This window comes from Aspergillus eucalypticola (genome assembly GCF_003184535.1).
Source record: "Aspergillus eucalypticola CBS 122712 chromosome Unknown BO83scaffold_10, whole genome shotgun sequence".
In the NCBI taxonomy this organism is placed as follows: domain Eukaryota; kingdom Fungi; phylum Ascomycota; class Eurotiomycetes; order Eurotiales; family Aspergillaceae; genus Aspergillus; species Aspergillus eucalypticola.
Window position 1 is genome coordinate 672,232 of NW_020290284.1, and position 21,972 is coordinate 694,203.

Sequence of the window (21,972 nt, forward strand, 5' to 3'; positions counted from 1 at the left end):
GAGTACTACTTACTACACCTACACTACTACTACTCTACTATCTCTTGACTATCTCGGTCTTGGTCCAGTTTTGGTCCACTATCGACGTATCAGCGATCCCTTAGGCTGACAAACACGGTCGGGACGATTGATTCGCCCAGAGAGCTCTTGACCTAATATCCGGCTCCATTGGGAAGGTTTACTGCGCCGCCGTTACGCGTGACGGGAGAGCCAATCAACGCGCGAGTCGGCGAGTCCCACCCACCAGGGAAATCACGCCCAAACCCCGACCAAATCCAGAGCGGCATTGGCTCTTGTCCCAATTGAGCCTGGTCTCTCCCACACCTACACCACCAACCCCGGCACGTGGATGCATGTGACTTATACTACATTTGGCCGTGCACCCGCTTTACTGCCTTAGTACCTTGACTCCACCCGCCGCTACCCACGACAATCATATACTTCTCGACCTACATATTCACCCAGGATCGAGGGTCCGTGGGTTTCTAGAAAGCGGGGGACGAACGGGAGTATGGAGCAGTCACCACCACAAAATATCATGCCCGGTCTGCACCGTGCACCAGTAGACCCCGGCTCGTTGCCGCCCGAATACTGGAACAGCTTTGAGCCTCTGTATACCAACCCCGACCCCCCACATCAACATTCGCACCCATCCCAGCCGCCGCAGCTTCAGCAGATTCAGCCGGCACCGCCGCAACAGCAACATGCGACGCCAATGGGCATTAGCTGGGATCACCCCATGTTCAGTCAAACTCCCCAAACCCGGAGTCCTCTGCCCACACCCCAGGAACAGAACCATGGCATCTATACATCGGCAACCCCCCAATCGTGGCGGACAACTCCTTTGCAATCCCAGCAAATAATTCATCCCACGCCGCAGACGTTCTCCATGAATCAACAGTATCGTCAGGCGCAATTTCCTCATGCGCAACCGGCGTTCGATTCACAGCCACTCCCCTCGTCCGACAACTCGCACTTCCAGTCATACACCTTTCCCCGTGGCTACTACCCTCCTCAGAACCTCTCGGTGCCAGATGTCTTTCCTCAGTCTCACTCTCCTCGGCCTGCTCAAGCACAAGCCCAGCCAACACAATATCGGTCCGATTCTCATCAGCACCAAGTCCCTCAATATTCTCTTCCTGCGGGCTATCCAGAGGGGAACACGGTATGATTCATTGAACCATTTACTTACGTTCATTGCTGACTCTCAGTAGCATATCCCGATCAATTTCGCTGCCGGATACGGGCAGTCGACTCCAACTGTTTCTGAGCAGACCATCAATCCACAGTTTCTGAACTCACCGCAACAAGCTGCTAGCCAGCAAGCATCCCTCCAGAATAATCTGCTATACATGAATCCTGCGGACTTCGAGCGTCCTGAAGATCCAAAGTATGTTCCAATAAACGGGTTGATCCCTTTGATAATTGCATGCGTCCTGACTGTTTATAGGTTGTACTCTTTCTTCCGGGATGACTTGCAAGTTCCACAAATTCTGGGTCAGGGTCAAGGTCAGGGACAGCCACAGCCACAGCATACACCCCAGCCTCAGCCTCGACCTCAGCCCATGGCACGGAACCAACCAATCGCCCCAACCACGCAATATGAGTTCATCGTGCCCTTGAATGGTAAAATTAACTCCACCCCATAGTTGCGCCGCATTCACTCACCAGACCAGGTCAAGATACAGTCACCCCCGTCGCACCAGTCAAAGCAACAAAACCTAAGAAGCAACCCAGCGTGAAGAAACAATCACAGCCCAAAAAGCCCACCATGAAAGGGGGAAGCAAGAAGCTGGATGGGCAGTCGGCCTCTAGTTCTGAATCAGATAGCTCTGATGAGTCAGATCTTGAGATCGAGGAGCCTGAAGAGGTATCCCCACTACCACCCACTCGTCCTAGCGAACCCGAGGCTGCCGCGCGGTATGATGCGCTCAAAGCTGTGTGGTCTCCACGTAATAGGCACCCCAATGTTGACAAGGTCAAGAGTGCACTGGTTGCGTTCAAAGATGTTGTCAAAGCCGTAAGAGATGCGTGGAAGGAAAGCAGCCAAGCCATGAAGGTGGCAGAAAACAAGGGTGATAATGACAAAGCAGCGCAACTAAAGAAGAATGTGGTCCTTCAACGGCGGCTTATGGACGTCATCGTCAGCACAACCCAGGAGCAAGGCCACCCGATCATTGTCGAGAAGTATGTCCTTTCTCTACTGTCTTCCCTTTCCTTCCCACATTTGGCATGTCCTCGTGGCCATAGAAGTCTGAAACGAATTGAGAGCCTCTCCCATGTAATTTACCTAGTGTGGGCTTTGGCATATAATAATGTGCTTATAAGTAAGGGTGCATATATGCTCTTCATCCGAGGACTAAACATACCTAGCTGTGTGTCCTCAAGCACGAGGCAAAGAAGGATAGAATGCCCATCCTCGATCAGACAAGCAATCTCCTGCCGTCATTGTACAGGTGGCCAAATTGTGTTCCGTTGTGGTGTCACCCTTCGGAGCATGAACTTTGCTAGCCTCCGGATGCCTTGCATCTGCTTATTGATATTTTCATGTTCATTTGCTAGATTGTGCCGGTCGCTGACGTATGTGTTTCCAGGTTGGGTGAACATCCAATGGCTGTAGCTGCCCTGTATTCATTCTTGCTGGATCGTCACCAGGCTTCTGACATTGACGGTGCTTTGACCGTAAATATACTCAAGGTAAATTACAAAGCGGCTGTGGAACTTCTTATTGAATCAGGACTGACCTTCACTGTAGTTGCTTTCCAAATTCGTGACAATGGATGAAGATGTTCTCCAGAAAACGAACGTTGCCAAGTTACTGCCTAGATTCGTCAAGAAGGGCGGACCGGCAGTGAAGGAGCTGGCCCAAAAGATCATGGACAATGCCGCTGCCTCGACGAAACGGAAACTAGAGGCGGGTAAATCCGCTTCGAAGGACGGTTCGCCTAAAACTTCAGTGGCCGACGGGCCCGTCCCAGATGGACGTGGTGGTGAGGGCACTGGATCTAAGAGGCCCAGAGAAGGTGAAGGGAATGGGCAACCAGCAACCAAGCGAATGGTTGTCCCTGCACACCCCAAGCCGGCAGCAAAACCAAACAGCACTGTGGTTGCTGGTGTCAGCAAACGCCCGCAGGAGGTAGGACAAGATAGCAAACCAGCTGCAGCCAATGCAGCCCGCCCCAAGGCCAACATCATTGCACCGAAACCTACCAGCCTGTTTGGTAGTTTGAGCTCGGCCTCTAAAAGACCTGGAACATCGAACGCAGAGCGAGCGGCCGCCGCGGCCGCAGCGAAAGCAATGTGCGTGTTATTTCATTATCTTTCTGCTGGTTTGATGGCTAACATAATGAGCAGTAATCCTGCGGAAAAGAAGGAACCCCCGCCCCCAAGGCCTACTTTCTCATTCGGGGATTTGATGGCAGATTTGAACAAGCAAAAGGATCCTGCTCCTGTACAGCCTGCGGAGGATAGACCCCCCGAGACCGAAGAAGAACGGAAGAAGAGGTTGCGTAAAGAGGCACGCCGGAAGTTGCGTGTCACATGGAAGCCTGATGCGTCACTTACGGAAGTTCGTCTATTCACGCATGACCCTGAAGAAGAACTCGGCCCTGGCGATCACCTGGGAGATGTCAAAGGTGAAGGAAGTGTGCTTAAACTTCACCGAGACCTCGACGAGCTTGAGGAGGAAGATGACGGTGGCATCCGTGAAGAGCAGTTGTTCGACTACTATGAGCCTTCGGGTAAGTCGTTGAATTCTGTGATGTTGTCGTCTTGTGCCTGGATACTAACCGACACAGAAATTGACAACGGCGACATCGCACCCGACGATCGCGCGAGAAACTACATCAAGCGCGGCGGCACTGCTGAGCCGACTAGTCCTGAAAAGAGTGCTCAGGAGCATCGGGAGGCCACGACGCTTATGGTTTTCTATACCTCGCCAGCAGACGTACCCTCGACACCAAAGGAACCTCCCCCGGCGGACGCGGAAGACACCGCCCCCGAAGTTGTTTCCTTTGGGGAACTACCGGACCATGTCAAGGTATGTTCCGTTTCTCATTCTTGCATTCGACGCCTTCTGACAACCGTGCTAGGCCCGACAAGATCGATACTTCGCGATGGTAAACCCTCAGCCAGCACCAGCTCCCCAGAGCGCACCGAACGCGCCGTTCGATATCTCGAATTTACTCAAGATCATCCAAAGCGCGCCTCAGCAACAATCTACTCCACCACTGGCTCAACCCCAAGTCGCCCAAGCACCCATGTCCGATCTTGAGCGGACCTTCAGCATGTTCCGCCAGCAGCAACAGCAACCGCCCCCGCCTCCGCAGGCACCATTGCTGCAAATGCCCCAGTTCCCGCCGGCTTCTCAGCCTCAAGCTGCTCAGGGTGTAGATTTCCAGGGACTTTTGTCGATCTTCAATGCTCAAAAGCAGATGCAACCTGCACCCATTGTACCGCAGGTCCAGCCATCACAACCTAGCATCGCTCCTAATCTGGCCGCCATTATTTCCCAATTAACTAGTCAAACCCAATCAGCTGCGGCCAATGGGCATCCGCCGCCAGGCCACTACGAGGATCCGGAGCGGAAGCGTATACGTGAAACCGGCGGATATGACGGAAACGACGATGAAAGGTTCAATTCAAAACGAAGCAGATCAAATGAGCCGAACAAGAAGCATGTAAGTGCCTCTCACCTTGCATTGTTTCACATCAATACTAACATAACTCTAGCCCAAAGCAGGATTGGTTCCTTGTCGGTATTGGCGAGAAGGCAAGTGCCGCAAAGGTGACGAATGCACGTTCCGCCATGATCCCTTGGACTGACGCTTCTCTTTCTCTTCTCCTGATACCCCTCTTGGTTCTCCTTCATTTATACATTCCTGTAATTTCTCACATTCTCGCATCTCATTATATCACCTTACCATTGTACATTTGCCTTGCATGTGTTGCATTGTCAATCAACGGTGTCTCAACCTTTTCTTATGTTGGCAGAATTCTCATAGCGTCACGCATCTCATTTCGGAGCATACCATATGTGGAGTATCTAGGGTGTTGCGTGAGGATTACGATTATATTGTCTTATTCTCTCTATCGGCTACACGTTTCTGAGTGTGTTGATGCTGTGTCTGGCGTTCCGGGTGTGTGGCTGCTCAAGAACGAGCAGGCTAGCATGTACATTAATAGTGATCAACCGTGGCAAAGGTTTATCTGCCACCGAAACAACCAGCGACCATATTTCCTTTGTTCAATTCTTTCCCCCCTGTAGTTTTGCGCTTAACAGAGATAATCAATTTATCCAATAATATCATTTCTCGTGTCTGTTACACATTCAAATTGATAGCAATATCAATAACCCGCTTAGGTAATCCCATAAACATGTCAGTAAGTCAGTACAGTAGTTAGTTAAACACCTCCGACCACATTAATCAACAATCACCATCACCAGCAACGCTTCACGCTTCAACTTTGTGAACACTACAACAACACATCTCCCTTAAGAATACACCCCACACAATACCATTATACTCACAACACATAACCCCAACCAATAATGCAAAACCAACAACCCCACTACACCCACCTAATCATCGTCTGCTGCCACGCCATATACACCAGCGGGCCTACAAATGGCCAATCCGAAGATGAATGGTACGTCGCCGTACCCATGATCCCACCACTAGACCCTACTGATATGATACAAGATCAATGTATAATTAATTGGTTGATGCTAATCATGGGAACAGGATCATAGAACCCTTCCAAAAGGGCGAAACACCAACGTTCACAAACCACGTCAAAGCAGGATTGCAGGCTTTGGCTGATGATCCTGATGCCTTGTTGGTGTTTTCGGGGTACGTATGATGCTTATTACTTATCTGGATGGCTCTGCTTGTGCTATGTTTGGTTGAACTAGGGTTGAGGACGTGGGTGTATAGTTATACACATTGTAGTATTGAGTTAATTGGCTTGTTTGCTGATGTATGGGTAAATATAGGGGACCTACGAAGAAAGGACGCACGGATCTTGCGGAGGGGGTGTCGTATCTTGTAAGTCACTCCCTTCAATCTGTGATGGTTTAATCCATGTCCATCATGTCTATCTCTTCTCCCCCGTAGATTAACAAGGACTGGTTGTCACTAATACACCACGCCAGAACCTCGCCAAAGACAACAACTACTTCGACTTCGCTCCACGGATAAACCCCGCACAAGTGGTCGCTGAGACCCACGCTACAGATTCATACCAGAATGTCTTGTTCTCGATGCTCCGGTTTAGACTGTGCACAGGTGTCTATCCGCGCCGGGTGACTGTTGTGACGCATGAGTTTAAACGGAAGCGGTTTGTAGAGTGTCATTTTCCGGCCTTGGGCCTCTCCAGCTCTGGTTCTACGGTCGTTGGGATTAATCCGCCCGAGGAGGTGACGCCGTTGGCTTCCCTTGTGGCTGGGGAGGAGAAGAGTGGGATTGGGTTGTGGAGGAGAGATAGATATGGGGTGCAGAGGGAGTTAGCGGGGAAGAGGGTTAAGCGTGGGTGGAGGGCCGGGATGGAGGATGGGGTGTTTGTGAATGTGGGCTTAGAGGCTGTTGTGGAGGAGTTGGTGAGGTGGGATGGAGGCGAGACGGGGAATGAATGGTTTCCTAGGATGGAGGAGTTGCCATGGTGGGGACAGGTATAATGATGCAGTTAAAATCGTTAGTCATTGGTAGATAGCAATCATGCTGGTTGTGAGAAAATAGATGTAGAATACACAGTGATGAAAAGATGCCCGAAATGCTCCCGAATACAAATCCCGCCCTCTCTTCCGTAACGCCTCCGTTTAAACACCTGATGATGCGGAGAAGTGACTAGTCGGCAAGACGATAGCTGACCAGTGTCTCTACGCGGTGGTTGTTGGTGCTGAAGCTTCGGAGCTGCACCTTCTCTGCGTTCTTGATTTCTTTGGCGTCACTGTCGCCCCATTCTACGGGGACCTCGGAGTCGGCATCGGCGTATACCAGAACGTTGAATGTGCAGTCGCCATCCAGGACGGGCAGGAATGTGACTGATGCGGTGATCTGGCGGAAGATAGCCTGGATCTCGTCTTGGATTTCCTTCTCGGTTTTCTCAACTGTGGCAGCGGCTTGGGGATCCTTATCACTGTAGAAGGCGAGGCCTGATTAGCGGAGTGGAGTGGAATGCATAGTAATAGAAACTTACCCAGGGGATGCGTTCTCCTTGTCGCCAGTAGTGCGGGATGATTGGCTCTTGGAATGCTTTCCAAATATTTGCACCTGATACCTCGTTAGTCCTGTATACGGTAAGAGGACACAACTTGCGTACATCAAACTGCCATCTTTCCACGTGTTCACCAGTTTCTTTGTCCGTGATGACAATAACAAGCTTAGAGATCTTGCCACCCGTCATCCATTTGTTCAATTGCGACATAATCTTCTTGATGTAGGCTTTGACCTGATCGTCGGCGGTAACTACTATTGGTCAACAAGGCAATTCCAGTAGCAGGTTCGTAGTGACAAACCCAGCATGTTGAGACCATATTTTTTGACACTTGGTAAAACTGGTTAGTCTGCTTCCATACTGGCAGGGCGTAAGGCACTCACGTCGTGAAATCCTCTGGAGGGTAGACTCCTCTCTGGAAGCTGGAAGACATTAGATGGGCACTTCCGTGCGAAGAGTGGCAATAAACCTACAGAATCGAGTTGATGGAGTATTCAAACTAGGCTCATTAGTATTTTTCTTTTTGGATTGAATCTCAGACAAAAAAGAAAAACTCACGAATTCGGCCACCAGCTTCGCCGATCCTGCTTGTGTATAAGCTTCTGCTCATATCTCACAGACTATTTATCCGTACCTTTCAAGGACAGCTTGTGGACCTTGGACTTATCCTTAGTAGCGGACATGATGGCTGTGAGAGTTTCTGGGATTGAAGTGTTGACGACAAGCTGCTCAGCGTAAAGGGTTACATGCGAGGGGAAAGAGGGAAGCTTTGTTTATCGAGACAGTCACCGCGGCAATCTGACTGACCGCCCGCCGGCCTGGTCTCCGCAGCCGCACTTTTTCCGCCCGCAAATTGGATGGAGACTTGCCTGTGCCTGACCGTGTCTGCAGTCCATATACTATCTCGTCCACGCAATTCATTCCCATGCAATTGCAGACCTCCAGATGCGAGGATGCCTGCAGTTAGCCAGGTGGCTGCGCGCAGCACCGAAATGTCCTGCTGCAAGCCTTCTCAAGCCGCCGTCCGGCCTTGCTAATCCAGCCCGGTTTTTCACGACTTCCGCCGCATGCTGGGCATCGCGCGGCAGGGCACCGGCCAGCCAGCCAGCCTCCGACCTTGAATCAAGAATCGCAGCTATCCCGATCGACCGATACCGTAACTTTTGCATTGTCGCCCACGTCGACCATGGCAAAAGTACCCTCTCCGATCGGCTGTTGGAACTTACCGGAACGATCCAGCCTGGTATGAACAAGCAGGTCCTGGACAAGCTTGACGTCGAGCGTGAACGGGGTATCACGGTGAAGGCACAGACATGTACAATGATTTACAACCATAATGGCGAGGACTATCTGTTGCATCTGGTGGATACACCGGGGCATGTGGACTTCCGTGCGGAGGTTTCGCGCAGTTATGCCAGCTGCGGAGGAGCGTTGCTGCTAGTCGATGCCAGTCAAGGTATCCAGGCTCAGACAGTTGCCAACTTCTACCTCGCGTTCTCTCAGGGCCTGGAGCTGATTCCCGTCATCAACAAGGTGGACCTGCCGTCCGCTGACCCGGACCGTGCTCTTAACCAAATGGAACAGTCCTTTGAGCTTGACACGGAAAGTGCAGTATTGGTATCAGCCAAGACCGGTCTAAATGTACATCAATTACTCCCTACTGTGGTTGAGAAGATTCCGGCGTAAGTTTAGCTTATACAAACCCTTTTAGCCAAGCATTGAAACTGACTCAAAAAGACCGGTGGGAGATGTCAACAATCCCCTACGGATGCTTCTCGTTGATTCCTGGTATGATTCGTACCGAGGTGTCATCTGCTTGGTCCGCGTTTTCGATGGTGAAGTCCGGGCAGGAGACCAGCTTGTGTCGTTCGCGACTGGAATCAAATACTTCGTGGGTGAGGTCGGAATCATGTATCCCAATGAGACTGCCCAGTCGGTCCTTCGCGCTGGCCAGGTCGGCTACATCTTCTTCAACCCGGGTATGAAGCGAAGCAAGGAAGCCAAGATCGGTGACACCTACACGAAGGTTGGGTTTGAAAAGGTCGTCGAGCCGCTTCCGGGCTTCGAAGAGCCCAAGGCAATGGTTTTCGTGGCCGCCTATCCCGTGGACGCGGATCACTTTGAGCACTTGGAAGATAGTATCAACCAGCTTTGCCTGAACGACCGGAGTATTACTGTGCAAAAGGAATCGTCTCATGCTCTTGGAGCAGGTTTCCGGTTAGGCTTCTTGGGAACACTGCATTGCTCTGTCTTTGAGGACCGTCTGCGCCAGGAGCACGGTGCCAGTATAATCATTACTCCTCCTTCCGTTCCCGTGAAACTCATCTGGAAAGACGGCAGGGAAGAGATTATCTCCAATCCCGCCAAATTCCCGGAGGATGAAGAGCTGCGCGGCAAGATATCCGAAATTCAGGAGCCTTATGTCGTCGCTACTTTGACCCTCCCCGATGAGTATCTCGGAAAGGTCATCGAGCTCTGCGAATCCAACCGAGGCGTGCAGAAGAGCCTTGAGTACTTCACTTCGACTCAAGTCATTCTCAAGTATGAACTGCCCCTTGCGCAGCTGGTCGACGACTTCTTCGGAAAGCTCAAGGGCTCTACTAAGGGCTACGCCACCCTTGACTACGAGGAATCCGCGTGGCAAACAAGCAACATCGTCAAGTTACAACTTCTGGTGAACAAGGCGCCAGTAGATGCGGTCGCAAGGCTCGTGCATTACAGCCAAGTGGAGCGACTGGGCAGACAATGGGTGACCAAGTTCAAGCAGCACGTTGACCGACAGCTCTTCGAGATCGTCATCCAAGCAGCTGTTGGCCGCAAGGTTGTGGCGCGTGAGACTGTCAAGCCGTACCGGAAGGATGTCCTCGCGAAGCTGCATGCCAGTGATGTCAGTCGGCGCAGGAAGCTGTTGGAGAAGCAGAAGGAGGGACGTAAGAAGCTGCGGGCGGTTGGAAATGTGGTGATCGAACAGAAGGCATTCCAGGCTTTCTTGGCTAAATAATGGGCACCTTCATGCCTGCCACTGTACAGTATACTATAACATATTTGCTTCTGCTGTATTATTATATTGATAAATAGAACTTGCATCTGAATGGCCTCTTTCCATTGACAATGATGTCTGTATAGAATTGTAGTATGCAGTGTGAATACTGGGCTTCCCGGAAACTCTGATTGGCGGAGCGGCGGAAGCTGGAGCTTACAATTTAACCGCAGAAAAGTTCGTCGCCGACCCCGCCGCCGCGGTCGTCTGCAATTTCTCCCCCTCCCGCGGTCGCTTTCTCTCGCTGGCTTTCCTTCCTCCAGATCCACAAGCTGCAGTGCCGCTGGGTGCAATACTGATCATCATTCGTCTGGGCGACCTTCTTGCTCGCCGTACGGTGATTTCAGCGCCGTCGCATTCTACCCGTTGAGTCAGTGTCGCCTTGCCATGATCATCATCTGACAACGGCGATGCAGCCTCCAGAAGGTGTGCAGGTCGACCTGGGCAAGGCCCAGGTCATTGACCGCGTTCCCAAAGTTATCAAGGAGTTGAAGTTTGGTGTTCTGTAAGCATGACCCTGCTTCTCCCAGTTCTACCCCTCTTGGATCTCCGCTGCGGAGCAGTCAAAGACTGATGCTGTGCGCCAATTGTTTAGGTCCAACGATGACATTGTCAGCCAAGGTGTGGTGGAAGTTTCGGATCGCAAGTTCTTCGACCTCGATCATGATCGAGCGGTGGTAGCCAATGGCCCTCTTGATGCGCGCATGGGTATCTCCAACAAGACCTCATCATGTCAGACTTGTGGTGGCGCTCTGCAGGTTTGCAATGGACATTTCGGTCACGTCCGGCTCGTGTTGCCAGCTTTTCACGTCGGATACTTCAAGCGAGTCATCACCATCCTACAGGAAGTTTGCAAAGAATGTTCGCGCATTCTGCTCCCCGAAGCCGATCGCCGTGCCTACCTTCGTGAAATGCGTCGTCCTGGGTTGGATAATTTGCGGCGCGGCCAGATTGCGAAGCGGATCAACGAGCGGTGTCGCAAGACACGCAACTGCGAGGCCTGTGGTGCGGTTAACGGTGTGGTGAAGAAAGCTGGAACGAGCGCCCTCAAAATCACTCACGACAAATTCCGTGCATTCAACGCCTCAACTTCCGTTAAGAAAGTTCCGCCGCCTAGCAAGATTGTTTTCGACCGGTCATTCGACGAAGCCAGAACGTCCAACGCGGAGGTTGAGAAACATTACAAGAAGGCCCAGGATGATATGAACGCTCTCCGCGTGCTGAACCTGTTCAAGAAGATTTCCGATACCGATTGTGAGCTGTTGGGACTGAACCCGAAGGAAGCAAGGCCGGAGATGTTCCTCTGGCAGTTCATTCCCGCTCCTCCGGTGTGTATTCGTCCTTCCGTCGGTCAGGATGCGGCGTCCACCGAGGATGATTTGACAGCCAAGCTGGGTGACATCGTCCAAAGCAATATCAACCTGAAGAACGCATTGTTGAAGGGTGCACCGGTACAGACAATCATGGAGTGCTGGGACTACATGCAGCTACAGATTGCCGTGTATATCAACAGCGATGTGCCGGGTCTGAACAAGGCAGACCTTGGAAAGCCCATTCGTGGTTTTGTGCAGCGTTTGAAGGGTAAGCAGGGTCGATTCCGTGGTAACTTGTCCGGAAAGCGTGTGGATTTCTCAGGCCGTACTGTCATTTCCCCCGATCCTAACCTGCGGGTCGACGAGGTTGCGGTCCCTGAGTTGGTGGCCAAGAACATGACCTATCCCGAAGTTGTTACTCGGTACAATAAAGAGAAGCTACAGCAGAGAGTCCGAAACGGCACGAAGAAGTGGCCGGGTGCAAACTACATTATGAAGAAAGGCCAGACATTCAAACTCTTCCTTAAGTATGGTAACCTGAACATGATTGCCGATCAACTGCAGGAGGGCGATGTTATTGAACGTCACATTGAGGACGGTGATATTGTTCTTTTCAACCGGCAGCCCTCTTTGCACAAGCTCAGTATTCTGTCTCATTTTGCCAAAGTCCGTCCTCACCGGACCTTCCGATTGAACGAGTGTGTTTGTAACCCTTACAACGCGGATTTCGACGGAGACGAGATGAACCTGCACGTGCCTCAGACGGAGGAGGCGAGAGCCGAAGCGATGGAACTGATGGGAGTCAAGAACAACTTGGCCACGCCCAAGAACGGAGAGCCGATCATTTCTGCCATTCAGGATTTCATTAGTGCCGCATACATTCTCAGTAGCAAGGACAACTTCTTCGACCGCCGCTCGTTCACCCAGATTTGCTTGTACATGCTGGGTTCGCAAACACGCTTCGACCTCCCCCCTCCTGCTGTGCTTAAGCCTCAGATGTTGTGGACCGGAAAGCAGGTTTTCAACATTCTCATGCGGCCGAACAAGGATGACCCTGTTTTGGTCAACCTGGATGCTGCCTGCAGAGAGTTCAAGGCTCCCAAGGATGGTACACCACGCGATCTAGACCCGAAGGATGCCTGGCTCGTCATCCGAAACTCTGAGGTGATGTGTGGTGTGATGGATAAGTCCACCATTGGTTCCGGAAAGAAAGACAACGTCTTCTATATTATGCTGAGAGATTACGGACCGGTGGCAGCTGCTGAGGGTATGAACCGCTTGTCCAGGCTCTCAGCCCGCTGGTTCACGAACATGGGATTCTCGATCGGTATTACCGACGTATATCCTAGCGAAAAGCTCTTACGTTCAAAGCATAACCTCGTCGAAACGGCCTACGCACAGTGTGACGAAGTCATTGCCAAGTACAAGGCAGGCACGCTGGAGAAGTATCCTGGTTGTGACGAGTTGCAGACCATGGAGAACCAATTGTCCGGTATTCTCAGTAAGGTCCGTCAGCAGGCAGGTGACGAGTGTATTGCCCAACTGAGCAAGTACAACTCGCCCCTAATCATGGCCACGTCTGGATCCAAGGGTTCCAGTATCAACGTGTCCCAGATGGTTGCCCTGGTCGGACAGCAGATTATTGGTGGTCAGCGTGTGCAGGACGGCTTCCAGGACCGTACCCTGCCGCACTTCCCCAAGAACGCTCGCCAGCCCCCGTCCAAGGGTTTCGTCCGGAACAGTTTCTTCTCCGGACTCGAGCCCACGGAGTTCATCTTCCACGCCATGTCCGGTCGTGAAGGTCTGGTCGATACGGCTGTCAAGACTGCCGAGACGGGTTACATGTCTCGTCGGTTGATGAAGTCGCTTGAAGATCTCTCGACCAGATATGATGATACCGTGCGTAACTCGTCGGCGGCCATTGTCCAGTTCCAGTATGGTGATGATAAGCTTGATCCCTTGGATATGGAGGGTAAGGCCAAGCCTGTCCACTTCGACCGGACTTTCATTCACGCCGAATCCACGACTTACAAGAACGACGAGCGGAGTTTGCTTCCGGCTGAGATTATGGAGATCTGCGAAGAGATGCTTTCGAAGGAGCGCTCCAAGCTGGTGCGGAAGGATCTGATGGGCAACGAGCTCGGCTACATGGATCGGTCTGACCATGGTATCGATCAATTCGAGAGTGCTCGCGACTTCCTCGAGTCAATCCAGCAATACGTCGCTACGAAGGCAGACAAGCTGATTTCCCGCGGTGGTGACATCGATCCCAACGACGAGAGAAGTCAGAAGGGTCTCAACCACACCGGCAAGCTGACCGAGCGGACACTCCGCACTTTCATCTCCTCGTGTTTGATGAAGTACAAGAAGGCCCAGGTCGAAGCTGGCCACGCCGTTGGTGCAGTTGGTGCACAGTCCATTGGTGAACCTGGTACGCAGATGACGCTGAAGACTTTCCACTTTGCTGGTGTCGCCGGTATGAGTATCACGCAAGGTGTACCCCGTATTAAGGAAATTATCAACGCGTCGAAGGAGATCAGTACGCCTGTCGTTGCTTGCGAGCTCGTCACAAAGGACAATATCATCGCGGCGCGGATCGTCAAGGGACGTATCGAGAAGACCTACTTGCGAGACATTATCCACTATGTCCGTGAGACATGGACGGGCAAGGAAGCCTATATCACGGTGAAGATCAACTGGAAGACCATCCAAGACTTGGCGCTGGAGCTGAAGATCGAGAACATCTTGTCGGCGATCAAGAACCACAAGCGGTTCAAGGCGGACGATCTGAAGTTCCGCTGCTCACGGTCCCACATCCACGTCTACATGGACGTGGACCCGTCCACCAAGGCCAACCTGTCCAAGACGGAGATCGCCCATACCAGTGCCGATCCTTTCCTCCGTCTGAAGCACCTGAAGCGCATGCTTCCCGACATCCAAGTCCTGGGTCACCCCCAGGCCTTCCGTGCCATCATCCGAACCGATGAGACGTCTACCACCAACACGCTTCTGGTAGAAGGCTACGGTCTCCGGGAGTGTATGACGACGATGGGTGTGGACGGACTGCGCACGTCAACCAACAACGTGATGGAGATGCGGGACGTTCTCGGTATCGAGGCAGCGCGGACGACCATCGTGCAGGAAATCAGCGAGGTCATGAAGGACATGGACATTGATCCACGACACATGCAGCTGCTGGCCGATGTCATGACCTACAAGGGTGAAGTGCTGGGTATCACGCGATTCGGTCTCGCGAAGATGCGTGACTCCGTGCTGCAGCTGGCGTCGTTCGAAAAGACGGCAGACCATCTGTTCGACGCTGGTGGCGCGGGTCGCAGCGATCTCATCGAAGGTGTGTCCGAGTGTATTATTATGGGCAAGACGGTGTCGCTGGGAACGGGAGCGATGGAGGTGGTGCGCAAGATGAACTTCTTCGAGGGGCAGATCGGGGCACGCAAGACAACGTTTGAAGATACATGGAGCGAGGTGTACGAGGCGCCATTGGAGAGAGCCAAGGCAGCTCGCCGCAAGCGATCATGATATACATAAAAAAAAGAAACACACTCGATAACGAGGACTTGTAAAAGGGACGGGTTTAAAAGCATACCAGGCGTTGTATGTTGTGTACTTGTGTACTTTTAGCGATAGCAGAAAACTGCAATTTCACATCACTATGCCTTTTATCAGAATAGTATAGTAAATCATGAAGACTATCCTACCTAGCACTTACTATAAAATAGTAGTTAATCTGGTGGTTGCAGCAGTTGTCAAAACTACTACTACCTGCTTAATAAGTCCGATAAAGCCATGATTCCATCCATCCATCCATCCATTAATCACCGCCCCACCCGAACTTTTCGATAACATCGATTTCTCCCCTCACTCTCACACACCCCTCCTTACACAATTCACACCTCTCCTCTCACCACCACCACCACCACCTCCTACATTTCTCCAGACGACATACTCTACACAACCCCACCAACCTCACCTCCACCTCCGCCTCCCAACCGACCTCCAATCCAACGACAATAACCACCACAATGACAACAGAAACCTACACACCCCCACCCCTCCCCCACCCTTCCACCACACCCCCTCTCACCAAATGCAACTAATAACCCAAGGCGCCGAAGCCCACCTATACAAAACGACCTACCTGAGTCCCTCCACGCCCGCGGCCCTCAAGATCCGCCCAACAAAGCCCTACCGCCACCCGATCCTCGACCGGCGATTGACGCGTGCCCGCGTCCTCCAGGAAGCAAGGTGTCTGGTGCGTCTTGTGCGCGAGGGTGTGAATGTTCCGGCTGTGTTGGCGGTGGATTGGGATATTAACAATACCAACAATAACCATAGTGGTGCTGGGGGGGATGTGGGTGAGGGCGTTAGGGGTAATGGGGCGTGGATTCTCATGGAGTGGATCGAGGGATGTGTGGTTCGGGTTGTGATTCAGAGGTGGGAGAGGTATATCAAGTCTCGCTCTGCAGCTGGTGGCTCTTCTGGTGTGGGTGTTGGGGCGAAGAGGCAGGTTGATGGGGAAGTCAAACTACAGGATAATGAGATTGAGGAAGAGGAGAAGAAAGTCAAGGGGCTGTTGAGACGTGTTGGGGCTGCTGTGGGTGCGTTGCATAAGGCTGGTGTGGTGCATGGGGATTTGACAACGAGTAATTTGATCTTGAGGGGTGCTGAGGAGCCCGCAGCTGAGGGTGATGGGGAAGGAGTGAGTCCTGATATGCAGGGTGAGGTGGTGTTGATTGATTTTGGTCTGGCGAGTCAGAGTATTCAGGATGAGGATCGCGCGGTCGATTTGTATGTTCTGGAGCGTGCGTTTGGGAGTACGCATCCCCGTACGGAGCCGTTGTTTGGGGAGGTGCTTGAGGGGTATCGTGCGAGTTATCGCGGGTCGGGGTCGGTGTTGAAGAGGTTGGAGGATGTGAGGATGAGGGGGAGGAAGAGGAGTATGATTGGTTAGGTCTATCATTCTTGTTCTTTTTTTTGGGGGAGGGGGTAAAGGGATGGTGATGGTGAATGTGCTTGTCATTGAGTCGTTATGTATATGAAGAGAAGAATTTAGAAGTAGAACGGGAATGAAATGAACAGAACGAATAACGCCAGCCGTGCTTATCCATGCGAGGGTGTAATCATGTAGTGAGCAGACGAAGAAAATGGAGGAGGAGGATGGTTACGATTTCTCCACGCAGCTGCCAACATCCGCCAACGCAAAATATCCCTTATTCTCCACCACCCCCCGATCCTTCACCACAGCCGTATATTTGACCACCCACTGCGGCTCGACATCGCCCTGGATACCGTCCGGCGCATCCGGCGACGAAGCCAGAATCCCCGCGCCCTTCTCCCCAGGCCCAAGTAGGTCCCGAGTCGTGCCGACAGGCAAGATATCCATGCAGTCGTTATGCGTCAGCAATTGAATGTGCTCTTGCTTAGCATAGAGAATCAGCGACTTGGGCACGACACAACAATCCTTCAGGTTGATCTGATCGACAGACGGCTTGACCTTCGTGTGGGGAAGGAACCGGGCGAGCCGTTCACTTCCGAATTCCGCGACGCCCAACTGTGAGATCATGCCCTGCTCCTGCAGACCCTCCAGGGTGCGCCATGTCTGGATCATGCTGTCAAAGTCATCGGGTTCTTCACTGCCATTGTCGGAGGAGACTTCTTCGTCGCTGTCGTCGTCGGCGTCGAAGAGGATGCCCGGGAAAGAGACGATCAGCAGGTCGATAGAGTCGACGTGCAGCTCTTTGAGAACGAGGTCGATGGCTTCGCGGGTGTGTGCGCAGCGCCGGGAGGCAGGGATGCCCGGGAGGTAGAATAGTTTGACGGTGATGTCGTATTGGGAGCGCTCTTCGGAGAGACCATGCGCGAAATCAGTCGCGGGGATGTATAGGGCGTTGTCGCCTTGTTTGGTCCAGGTGGTGTAGGGAGGACGGTCGCTAGAGGGGTCTGCAGCGTGTTGGGCGGCTTGGAAGTTTGTGCGCAGGGAGTTGATCAGTTCGACGTTGGACTTTTCGGTGGGATGGCGGATGATGGTCTCGCCGCTTATCATGATATTTCTGTGGTTGTTAGCGGGGGATTGGGAGGGTACGAGGGTATACGTACGACGAGGAGAGGATTAGCTTCATGATGACGGTATTTAAAGGGGATTCTTCTAGGAGAGGAATGATGTAGACGAGGTAAAGAGGGGGGATTCGGAGATGGAATGCGCTGAAGTTGGCGGGGAGAAAGGTAAAGATGGATGGATTGGTTCAATTATTGCTAAGCAGCCCCGCGGGGACCGGCCCGCCTGTCTTGTGCTTATCCATCCACAGACTTTATCCATTCATAACCCTGAGTTTACTCTGTACACTCCGGTTTCATTACATACTAACTGGTCTACATCTAGTCGTAGTCCACGGTGGGATCCCAATCCGTGGGCGAATATTCGCCTGTGTGCAATAACTTCATCTCCTCCTCTGTCAATGCGAAATCAAACACCTCCGCATTTTCTTGAATCCGACTGGGCGTCACCGATTTGGGCAGAGGCACAAATCCCTACATCGTCAGCATGGAGTCCTTCCAACTGCTTTCAAAGGACATACCTTTTGTAACCCCCAGCGGATCATGATCTGTGCCGGCGACTTGCCATACTTCTTACCCAGCTCCTTCAGCACACGTTCGCCCATGCGCGTCCCATGCGCCAGGGGGGAGTAGGCCTGCACCACGATATTGCGTTTCTGCAACCACTCTGCAATCTCCGATCGGTCCAGCCACGGGTGCAGCTCATACTGGCCGACATCGATCTGTCCCCCTCCACCGGACTTGATGTACTCTTCCAGCTCGTCGAGGTGGTGGATTCCATAGTTCGACACCCCGATGGATCGGGTCTTGCCGGCTTTCTGTGCCTCCACAAGGGCCTTCCACGAGCCGAGACGGGCTTCTTTTCCGCCGTAGGGAGCATGTAGCAGGATTCTACTCCTGTCAGCATCTTCTTCTAATGGATGTAAGCACGTAGTGTAAACTGACAGATCGAAATACTCCTGCTGTGCTTCACGCAGACTTGAGTCGATAGCTCGCTTGGTGCGATCGTATCCCATCGATCCTGGGGGAATCTTGGTCGTAAAGAAGATCTCCGACCGGGGAAGACCGGAGTTTGCGATGGCGCGCCCGCAGGCCTTCTCGTTGCGGTACATGATGGCAGAGTCGACCTGATATCTGATGAGTGTGACGAATGATGGGAGGGAAAGGTATAACCTACATGACGGTAACCGACTCTGAGTGCTTCGAGAACAGCTTTCTCGGTCTGGGATGCCGGGCTGGGAAAGTTAGCTGGGATGAAAGTTGAAGCCTAGCTCAGCGCACATACATCAGATAGACCTGGTTCACTAGTTAGTTTTACCTGGTCGGCTGGGGAAGGTTCAGGATAAGCTCACCCCATATCCAAGGATGGGGATCTCATGGCCAGAGTTAAGACGATAGGTCGACCGGAGACTCTGTAGAGCAGACATGGTGAGTTCACTGTCACAATCAGATATGAAGGAAGTGCGGAGAAGAGAGGTTGAAGATAGAGGAGTGGTTGGCTACTTAGTTTTAATTAGAGAAGACGAGCGATGAGATCATCGCGGTGGGGTTTGGAGTCTGGCCTTAACAATGAAAGCCCTTAATAATAATAACGAATTGATAAATTATACTTTGTAGATTTGTATCTGCAATCTTGGCATCCATTGCAGCATTCTGGAATCCGGATATTATTCTTTCTCTTCTGTTCAGCTGTATATTGTACATTATTTAGCTCCTGCTTAGCCCCGTCCGGCTTGGGTGGAAGTAGACACAAAGCTGCCTTGTTCATTCCGAGGCTGACCGAACTACTTTTCAGCTTCTCCTTTCTCCGCAATAGCGCCATCTTTATTCCGACTTGTGATTTTCATCTGACCCTCTGCAGGCTTGTCTTTTGGCACTCCTATCTATAGTGGAACATACTTCTTAATCTGATCAAACCTACCAATGAGCTCAAACGATGGCAAACCCCGACAGAGAGTCTACCGGACACGGACCAAGTCAGGGTGTACCACATGCAAGTAAGTGACTTCAATGTCTCCCTCACAATAAGAAATATACAGTACTAATTCCATCCATAGAAGTAAGTCATGTCTGATACTACCCCCGTGAAAATAAGATACGGTTATCGCCCACACACTATCTTCTTTATCAACTACAGTAAGGCGCGTCAAATGCGACGAAACCCGACCAAGCTGCCGGAGATGCACTTCCACAGGCCGCAAATGCGACGGCTATGCGACCAACCTCACCTTTACTCTTACAACCACCATCCTTCCACGTCCTTCTCATACCCTCACTGGCTTCCGCTATGCCACAGGGGCGCGTGATATCCGATCATTCCAGTTCTTCTATGAAAAAACCGTCTTCTCTCTAGCCGGTTACTGTGGCTCAGAATTATGGAGTCGGTCAGTCTTGCAAGTCAGTCAGAAGGAGAAGCCCGTGTGGCATGCCTTGGTCGCCTTGGGTGCCCTGCACGAGAACTTCGAGAAGGGTCAGCAAATCCCAGGGCCTTGGTTTAGCCGAAAAAGCCATGACACCTTTGCCTTGCAACAATACCTTGCGGCCATCCGGGCTCTTTTGCGTCCGTCCGAGGATTCAGGTAGTCCGCCGCCCGAGTATGTGATCAGTAGTAGTCATGGCGCGACGCTCTCAGTGGACGTGTGTCTTATATCATGCGTACTGTTTGTCTGCTACGAGGTATGTTATTCTACTACTCTTCTGGTAGACACGCATTTATTTTAACTATCACTCAGATCATGTCCGCCCACTACGTCGCAGCCCTCAGCCACATCAGAAGCGGCATGAAGATCCTGGGCGAAGTTGCCTACGACGCAAGCACAGGAACATACCACCATCCCCTGCTCAGACCATCCACGGTACCGAATCTCGAGATCGATGAAATACGCAAACTCCTCATCCGCCTACAGATCCAAGTATATGCCTTGGTACTACCCCATCTCCCCCATACTAAACCATAACCCACATACTAATGATCCCACAAAAGACCCGATCCAACGAAGACAGCCCAGCCTACAGCACAGCCCAATTAAAATGCACATCCAACGACATCGTCGAAATCCCCTCAACCTTCACCTCCCTCTCCCAAGCCCGCAACATCTACGAACATTACAGCAGCACATACCGACACGACTACCACACCCTTATCGACACCCAACCCTCAACACCATCATCATCATCATCGCCATCACCATCACCAATTAAAGACCCATCCCTCGCCCCCCTAATCCACCACTACGCCACGATCCTAACCAAATGGTCTACCGCACTCGACCACTTCGAACAAACCCGCGGCTCCACTCTCACAACCAAGGAACAAATCGGGCTCAAAATCCTCCAAATCCACCGTCTCGAATACACCATGATGCTCGAACAATACAACTCGGGCTCCTCCGACTCCACAATCTGGGATAGATTCAACCCTATCTTCAAACAAATCATCTCGTTATCGAAATCCGTCGTGCAGATGTCAGGCCCCTCATCATCATCATCATCATCATCATCATCATCATCATCATCATCATCATCATCATCATCATCACCCACTACCACCACATTAAATCCCACCTTCTCCCTCGACCTCGGCATCATCGCCCCCCTCTACACAACCGCCACGTTATGTCGTGACCCTCTCACCCGGCGCGAAGCCGTCGAGCTTCTCCGCTCCTCTTCCCGGCAGGAAGGCGTCTTCAGTAGCCAATTATGTGCCACCATGGCGGAGAAGGTCATCGCACTCGAAGAGCATGTTGCGCTTGCAGCCGGGGGTGTGGACTATGCGAGGGATTCTACGGCTATTACGGGGATGGTCTTGAGGGATGGCAATGAATTGCAGTATCGGTCGGCGGTCATTACGCGGTGTTGGGAGGTGCCGGAGAAGGCGAGGCTCACGTATGCGTATCCGGAGTTTGATCTGGTGGGCAAGAGGGTTTGTTTGACCATTGGCCAGGATGATAGGGTGCATGTGAATATTCCGTGGTGGCCCGGGGGTATGGTGGTTTTTGGGGCGGAGGAGGGGTGACATGTTGATGTGGATAGGGGTGGAGGTGGGGGTTGGGGGTGAGTCCTGCGGTTGTTAAGATGAGTATAACTATCTATTAATTTAGGAAGTGGAAGTCTAGTAATAGAATACCATGTTCAGGAGGGAGTATGATGTTTGGTGAGGAGCTAGAGCTGGGCAGCAGTCCACGTGCGACCATTGTCTTCGGCTTATTTATCTTCCGGTGAAATTGTTATAGTCTTCATATATAGATGTTCGATTTCAAAGCCACTGCGTGGCAATTCTAGTAGACCGATAGGGATCCAAGGGGTCAAGAAGCATAAATCATAGATACA

The 21,972-nt window shown here is 51.9% G+C and overlaps 8 protein-coding genes across 8 annotated transcripts; 5 read left to right on the forward strand and 3 right to left on the reverse strand.

Moving 5' to 3' along the window:
• The first annotated feature begins 134 nt into the window (after positions 1 to 134).
• Positions 135 to 4,971, forward strand: BO83DRAFT_17610 (uncharacterized protein). The gene is made up of 10 exons (XM_025526440.1): positions 135 to 1,165; positions 1,215 to 1,390; positions 1,451 to 1,626; positions 1,677 to 2,187; positions 2,595 to 2,697; positions 2,756 to 3,300; positions 3,355 to 3,740; positions 3,798 to 4,039; positions 4,092 to 4,679; positions 4,732 to 4,971. Exons 1-10 carry the CDS (start codon positions 512 to 514, stop codon positions 4,822 to 4,824), a joined length of 3,474 nt encoding a protein of 1,157 aa, XP_025388949.1. The 5' UTR covers positions 135 to 511; the 3' UTR covers positions 4,825 to 4,971.
• Positions 4,972 to 5,443: 472 nt separating this feature from the next.
• BO83DRAFT_436880 (DUF218 domain protein) lies at positions 5,444 to 6,676 on the forward strand (the record flags this gene model as incomplete). The annotated part of the gene is made up of 4 exons (XM_025535987.1): positions 5,444 to 5,649; positions 5,745 to 5,852; positions 5,996 to 6,047; positions 6,155 to 6,676. Exons 1-4 carry the CDS (start codon positions 5,552 to 5,554, stop codon positions 6,674 to 6,676), a joined length of 780 nt encoding a protein of 259 aa, XP_025388950.1. The 5' UTR covers positions 5,444 to 5,551.
• A 7-nt stretch (positions 6,677 to 6,683) lies between these two features.
• BO83DRAFT_377902 (spindle checkpoint protein MAD2) lies at positions 6,684 to 7,946 on the reverse strand. The gene is made up of 8 exons (XM_025531113.1): positions 7,850 to 7,946; positions 7,774 to 7,799; positions 7,689 to 7,714; positions 7,599 to 7,637; positions 7,517 to 7,545; positions 7,321 to 7,466; positions 7,198 to 7,271; positions 6,684 to 7,137 (listed from the first exon to the last, which is right to left on the reverse strand). The coding sequence occupies exons 1-8, from the start codon at positions 7,896 to 7,898 to the stop codon at positions 6,846 to 6,848; spliced, it is 681 nt and encodes a 226-aa protein (XP_025388951.1). The 5' UTR covers positions 7,899 to 7,946; the 3' UTR covers positions 6,684 to 6,845.
• A 156-nt stretch (positions 7,947 to 8,102) lies between these two features.
• Positions 8,103 to 15,180, forward strand: BO83DRAFT_359534 (DNA-directed RNA polymerase III core subunit RPO31). Its single transcript, XM_025529358.1, has 4 exons — positions 8,103 to 8,897; positions 8,953 to 10,174; positions 10,627 to 10,760; positions 10,851 to 15,180. Exons 1-4 carry the CDS (start codon positions 8,161 to 8,163, stop codon positions 15,106 to 15,108), a joined length of 6,351 nt encoding a protein of 2,116 aa, XP_025388952.1. The 5' UTR covers positions 8,103 to 8,160; the 3' UTR covers positions 15,109 to 15,180.
• Positions 15,181 to 15,512: 332 nt separating this feature from the next.
• On the forward strand, positions 15,513 to 16,540 carry bud32 (serine/threonine protein kinase BUD32; the record flags this gene model as incomplete). Its single annotated transcript, XM_025529359.1, has 2 exons — positions 15,513 to 16,058; positions 16,110 to 16,540. Exons 1-2 carry the CDS (start codon positions 15,677 to 15,679, stop codon positions 16,538 to 16,540), a joined length of 813 nt encoding a protein of 270 aa, XP_025388953.1. The 5' UTR covers positions 15,513 to 15,676.
• Positions 16,541 to 16,585: 45 nt separating this feature from the next.
• On the reverse strand, positions 16,586 to 17,791 carry BO83DRAFT_336588 (putative gamma-cysteine synthetase regulatory subunit). Its single transcript, XM_025528451.1, has 2 exons — positions 17,686 to 17,791; positions 16,586 to 17,639 (listed from the first exon to the last, which is right to left on the reverse strand). Exons 1-2 carry the CDS (start codon positions 17,706 to 17,708, stop codon positions 16,751 to 16,753), a joined length of 912 nt encoding a protein of 303 aa, XP_025388954.1. The 5' UTR covers positions 17,709 to 17,791; the 3' UTR covers positions 16,586 to 16,750.
• An 87-nt stretch (positions 17,792 to 17,878) lies between these two features.
• Positions 17,879 to 19,137, reverse strand: BO83DRAFT_336589 (aldo/keto reductase). Its single transcript, XM_025528452.1, has 6 exons — positions 18,996 to 19,137; positions 18,929 to 18,939; positions 18,821 to 18,878; positions 18,589 to 18,770; positions 18,165 to 18,534; positions 17,879 to 18,117 (listed from the first exon to the last, which is right to left on the reverse strand). The coding sequence occupies exons 1-6, from the start codon at positions 19,068 to 19,070 to the stop codon at positions 17,965 to 17,967; spliced, it is 849 nt and encodes a 282-aa protein (XP_025388955.1). The 5' UTR covers positions 19,071 to 19,137; the 3' UTR covers positions 17,879 to 17,964.
• A 429-nt stretch (positions 19,138 to 19,566) lies between these two features.
• Positions 19,567 to 21,658, forward strand: BO83DRAFT_398253 (Zn(II)2Cys6 transcription factor domain-containing protein; the record flags this gene model as incomplete). Its single annotated transcript, XM_025533239.1, has 4 exons — positions 19,567 to 19,640; positions 19,785 to 20,319; positions 20,376 to 20,567; positions 20,627 to 21,658. 4 exons carry the CDS (start codon positions 19,567 to 19,569, stop codon positions 21,656 to 21,658), a joined length of 1,833 nt encoding a protein of 610 aa, XP_025388956.1.
• Positions 21,659 to 21,972: the final 314 nt, after the last annotated feature.